We start from the raw sequence: 5,857 nt of genomic DNA on the forward strand, positions 1-5,857 counted from the left end.
CTACACTGTACTTTTTTACTAAATTTAACTATGGGAACCAATGTTTAGTGTTATTTCCTTTCGTTAGTATCTGGACTGTCGCATGTGGACTTACTCTTGTGTGAGCTGTGTGTGGTGATAGTCCCATCTGTACTGTCATACACGGACTTGTCAAGGACTTCAGTCCGCAGACCGATGGACTACGGTGGTGTGGTGTCTAGTTCATACTAGACCGTGTGCGACTAGTCCAGATCGACTATTACTCACCGAGCCTGGAAGGACTGTTTCGTGTGTATCGCATGATAGTCGATCTGGGACTGTCCGATGTCGACGTTTTCATCGAGACGGACAGTCCAGGTGGATTACCACTCACCGGCACTGAGGCTGTCATGGATTAACAACAAGTCAGACTTAAAAAAACTGTCGGATGGATTAGTTCTTAGTTCCAAATGAAATGACACGTTGATAACAAAGTACTTAAATTTTAAATACTAACTCCTTTTTCACCCCTATACAAGGTTGCTGTTGATTTGTTTGTGTCTTGAAACTTCACAATATTTTTGTCATCCATTGTCACAAAACCAAACTCCATACCCTGGTACCATTTACACTGGTAGAAACCGTTTAACAACGTCAGTCCCGTTTACTTTATTTGTTCAAATGGTTTACTTTAACTGAAAACTTAATGATGATGGATAATCGATTAGTTCGGTCATAAACACGGGGTAGTTCAAGTCAAGAACGGTTCAATCCACTAGTAAACAAAGAACCCAATGTTAAAATAATCGTATACCATTGAACCGGTTCCCGTTCCTATATCAATGTTGTTTCCCCGTTTATGTACAGTAGATTCAGTCGTCAACTACTTTTATTCGTCAGAAAGAGTCTAAAGTTTATTATGTTTGGTTGCCCATAAGTTAACACTATGTCTCTCTTAGCCCTACTAGTCATGTGTCATTAAATTATTAATGTAATAGGGGGAAACACAAAAATTACTATAATGTGGTCTTCTCGTCGTACCCCTTTCTGTTATTGACATCTAATCCTTCTTTCGTGCCTTCTTTTCTATTTGTCGAGGGTTCCCTAGTTCTTTTTCCTCTTCTTTGAACAACACTTTACGCTTCACTATTATCATCCATCCATAAAACACATGTTTTCTCACAGAGGAGAATGGGAGTCTGTTACCGGTCCGCAGTTAATAGTCTAGAGACCGTCCACTCCTAATAGGGTCTTCTTTACTTTGTAGTAAGTGGTTAAGTTGTATCAAGGCCCAGAATGTGAAAACAACTGTGTTGTAGTACGTTTATTAGACTTTCTTTTCTTTAAACTACAAGTCAGGCTTCTTTGTTGTAAAAGCGTGAAAGGTGTTAAAAAACGGATTTTACCATGTATGTACCTACAACCCTTCTACCTACTTTTCTAGGAACAACTAGAAATATCTTTTCAACCTTTGTACCCATCCTATTATTTCAGATGGCTCATGTCAATGCATCCAGATTGAAATCCAAACTGTTTTCTCATTGGAACTGATCATTACCATTTGTATCTAACCAGAACACATTGGCTTGTTTTGCTAGTGTGATTGATAAAACTTACAACTATTGGTAAGTTCTTCAATACAAATTGTTAAGTCTGCCCATATAAGCTGGTAAATAATAAAATCAATCTGTACTTATAGGCTTTTAGCCTGTACAGATTGCTTTTATGTACAGGTAACATAGCATCTTCACTATTTTTAGGTGTTCATTACCTACCAAATTACTTATTTATTTCTCCTGCCCTCTCTCCTTTAACAAAACAAAATGAAAGAAGAGATAATACTAGCCTTTAATTTAGGTACCTACACCTATACAGAAGCAGGCAGTATTTATTTTATTCAACACTCTGTTTCCAGGAAATCTCTCACCATGGTGCTCTCTGGCAATTCCACTCAGGCCAATGGTTCACGCACCAACTCTGTGGTTGCTCTGTCTGGTAAAGAACAAATATCACCAGTCTTGCTTCTGTCAGACAATGCACCAGAGAATCATAGTGAGATGGAACAGTCCTGTATGGCCAATGTTATCCGAACATCACTCAGGAACCGTAAGAAACCTTCACTAGGTGATGTAGGAGTTAAGCAATGTGATAGATCAAGTAATGTCTTTGTGGGTGAGAAAACATTTGCTGATGTGAAAGGCTTTGTCAATGGAAATCAGCTGTCTAGTCCTATGAGACATGATACTTCCAAATATCTCTCCCTTGTAGATTTCCTGTCAAACACTCCCTCCGACTCTCTTCCACTTGACAAGAATGGAATTTCCTCCTTGTGGACATGTGGCCAGTGTTGCCAAACGTTTCTGTCCAATACAGAGCTAGAGGTTCACCTTGCCAGCCACAAGGCAAAGAGTATTCCTCCCCTCAGTAACAATGTAAAGTCTGTGATAGCAAGCAACAAGAAGAGACAGTCTCCTGATGAACCTATGGCTACTAAGCGACTCAAGCGATCAGCCTCACCTGATCAGTACTTTATATTCAATGCTGCCACCATGCAACAGATTGCAAGCAATGGAGAGAAATTCTACAAGTGTGATATCTGTGAACAACTGTATGCTACCTCGGACTTGACAGGATTTAAGATCCATTATCTGCGAAGTCATATTAACTATCAGTTCATATCAAGTGCAGATCGGGTGCTGTGTTCTATTGTAGATGATGGACTCAAGTCTAAAGTGACAGACTTTCTGTATCGTTGCTATTTCTGTAATATAAGTTGTGCTGATAAGCAAGTCCTCATTGAACACAACTCAGAACACAAGAGTAATGTATTTCGATGTGAACATTGTCATGCTGTATTCTATCAGAACAAAGCATTCACTAATCATGTCAAGAACTGTACAAAGGCTCCTCGTAACACTGAAACAACTACCTTGTGTTTGTTTTGTAAGGAACCCACTACATTCCTCACAGAGGACCGGGATATACACACACGTGAATATCATTGCTATTCTAATGGAGTCATCAAAATGGTGTGTAACTATGGGTGTGCGACCAAGTTTAAGAAGCTGTGTTATCTCTACAAGCATTATGCTTCTGTACACAGAGACACCTACTTCAGTTGTGTCCTGTGTAAAGTTCGGTTCCTCACTGTTAATCAGCTTTGGGCTCACAACAAGTACAAACATAATATTGACTTCCCTTCCAATGACAAGAAGCTACCTCTCTCTGTAGGAGCCAAGTCTGACAGGGTGAATCTAGTACCAAAAAAATCAAAAGCTGTCAAGCCTAGTGTTGTACCTTGTGATGTTACCCAAGTGTTGAAAGCTCCCAGCCAACCCATGGTTAAACCTAGCAATCAGGCTGTGGTAAAATCCAATGGACAAGCTGTGGTGAAATCTAATGGAACTACAAGTGCTTCACCATCCCCTCCTCCACCACGTGCCCTATCTTCTGAACAACAACATTTCCAAGATATTCTATTCAAATCTATTCTCAAGATAGATCTCGTAGAGCAGATCAATGTCCTCAAGAAGCATGCTGCTCAATATCCTGCTATGTTAAGTCTTCCTAAACACACTCTGTTTACATCAAGTGCAGAAGATCCTGAATGTCCTTACTGTCCTGTACCGGGTGATGAAGACTTTCTACATCCCGTGTTTTCTTCCTCAGAAGAGAATAACGTGTATATCTGTAAGGCATGCGGTTTTCAAAATGACAATCTGAGTGAACTTAGCATGCATATGACATCAGCGCATCCCTATATTCATAACGACTATTATGCATTCAACAGAGAAGATTTGCCCCAGGACTTCTGGACTTTGTCTCATCCTCAGGACTTGAAGACTAAACCAAGCAGCGTGGGGAGATCAAGTAATAAATTGAAAAATCAATACAAGTGTTCCTGTTGTGCCTTTGAATGTAAAGAAAGTGCAGAGTTTCATAAGCATCTCCTCCAATGTGCCAAGAAACACAAGCAGCCCAAGACAGAGATTCAGACCAAGTCCAAGGCTAGTACGGACAAGAAGGAAGAAGTGTCTGGTGAGAACTCTAGACGTCGTATGGTAATCACTGGTGTGTTGCGTGAAGTACCAGATGATCCTTTGTTTTCTTACAAGAAGGAACTGGAGAAAACAATGAGGAAGCCTGGGGATAGTGAGACTGTATTCAATATGCTTAACAAGCTACCTAGCAAACGACTTGTAAAAACAACAGAACGCTATGACTCTCTCTTCTACAAGAATAACAAAGCAATGAAACCAAAGCGAAGTAGCATGGAGCGTCTTGCTCTTAACGATCGAGACCTGTGTTACTCCTTGGATGATTACCTCAAGTATTTCATCAAGCATGAGCCTCAAGAAGACAAATCAATTGAAACTAAAGATACAAATTCCATCAGCTGTGATAAATCAAGCAACGAATTGAACAAACAAGTCGTTGATAAAAAAGTTAAAGTAGTAAAAACCAATAGCAACGAGGAGCTTAATAAAGTACCTGGCGAGAAGAAATGTAAAGTAGTGAAAGATACTAGCAAGATTGTGGGGGACAAGAAAGTCAAATCTCCCAAGTTGAATGGAATAGAGGAGACTACCAATAGACAGATCGGTGATAGCAAGAAATGTAAAGTTTCTAAGTCTAATCATCTGGATGAGAAGAAAATGAAACCTAATGGTGCCTTATCCGATGTTGTGAAGAAGTTGAATGGTTTGAATAACAAATCATTGATCAAAGAGTTTTCTAACAAAGGAGATGGAGAGAGAAAGAGAAAAGTAATGGAGATCGGGAACACTGGTGTAGAGGAGAGTGAGATAATGAAACAACTACCTGATGATATGGCCTGCAAGAGTTTACAAAACGTCAAGGTAGTGCAGATCCATTATCCCACCCTGATCAGTAAATCACCATCTTCAGCCCATGTCAAGTCTAAAACCTTGAAAACAAGTGACAAACATTCAACCAAGTCAAACAAGAATATCCTTGTTGAAAAGAAATTAAAGAATCTGAACGCGGCAGTTAAGAAGAAAGGGAAACCGATACACCAAGACGTAAAGAAGAAAATCATTGTAAATAAAAACAACAAAAGTAAAAATCTGAACCATCTTGTAAAGATTCCAAATAAGACAACCAAAGCAAACTGTGATAAAACCAATACAGAAGTTATACAACGTGATAAATTACCCAGGAAGAAGAAAACAACAAGGATAGTGATTGTGTCTGACCAACCCTTGCTACCCTTGCCAACAATGAAGAAAGATAAGAAGAAATAAAACTACCTCTGTCTCTAGAACACAGTAAAACACATGTGAGAAATCCAACAGAATTCCTGGCCTTATCATTATCATGGGAAGTCTAATTTAGAAAGAAGGAAAATCTTTTTGTACATAGATATCCTTAGTGAAGCTAAATAGGACTCTCCCTTGCCTTGAGGGCCGTGTTGAGAAATTCTAAGAAACTACCGCCAATCAAAAGCAATCAGAACTTGCTCTCTAATTGGTAGACATCGCGTTTCTTTTCCATTTTTTCTTATAATTTGTTATTTTTTATTTATTTCTTGACTTGGAATTTCATTTTGTACAGATACATTTTTCTCTTTTGATTTTTGACTACCTGATTATTTACCTATATTTCATTTAACCAATTTCTTTCCATTTCCATCATTTCGTTAAAATCTCAGTTTGACACTATCAAGTTTGATGTCCAAGACATAACGTTCAAATATAATCATTATAATTATACCTCGTATCTTTCACTTGTCTTGATCACATGATATTTTATACAAGGTATCGCCTTGATCTTTCGCTTGCGTTAGGTATTAGTTTACCTAAAAGTTGGAGACCTATATATCAAATTAAAGGTCTTTTTACCAGGATCACGAAAATGGTGGTGCAAATTTTGTCCAGAA

At 38.7% G+C, this 5,857-nt stretch overlaps 1 protein-coding gene across 1 annotated transcript; it reads left to right on the top strand.

Annotated features, from left to right (window-relative positions):
- Window positions 1-1,432: 1,432 nt before the first annotated feature.
- LOC103523714 lies at window positions 1,433-5,518 on the top strand. Its single transcript, XM_008488734.3, has 2 exons — window positions 1,433-1,583; window positions 1,874-5,518. The coding sequence occupies exon 2, from the start codon at window positions 1,887-1,889 to the stop codon at window positions 5,220-5,222; it is 3,336 nt and encodes a 1,111-aa protein (XP_008486956.1). The 5' UTR covers window positions 1,433-1,583; window positions 1,874-1,886; the 3' UTR covers window positions 5,223-5,518.
- The last annotated feature ends 339 nt before the right edge of the window (window positions 5,519-5,857 follow it).

Source organism: Diaphorina citri, unplaced genomic scaffold (genome assembly GCF_000475195.1).
Source record: "Diaphorina citri unplaced genomic scaffold, Diaci psyllid genome assembly version 1.1 scaffold34833, whole genome shotgun sequence".
NCBI classification, from domain to species: domain Eukaryota; kingdom Metazoa; phylum Arthropoda; class Insecta; order Hemiptera; family Psyllidae; genus Diaphorina; species Diaphorina citri.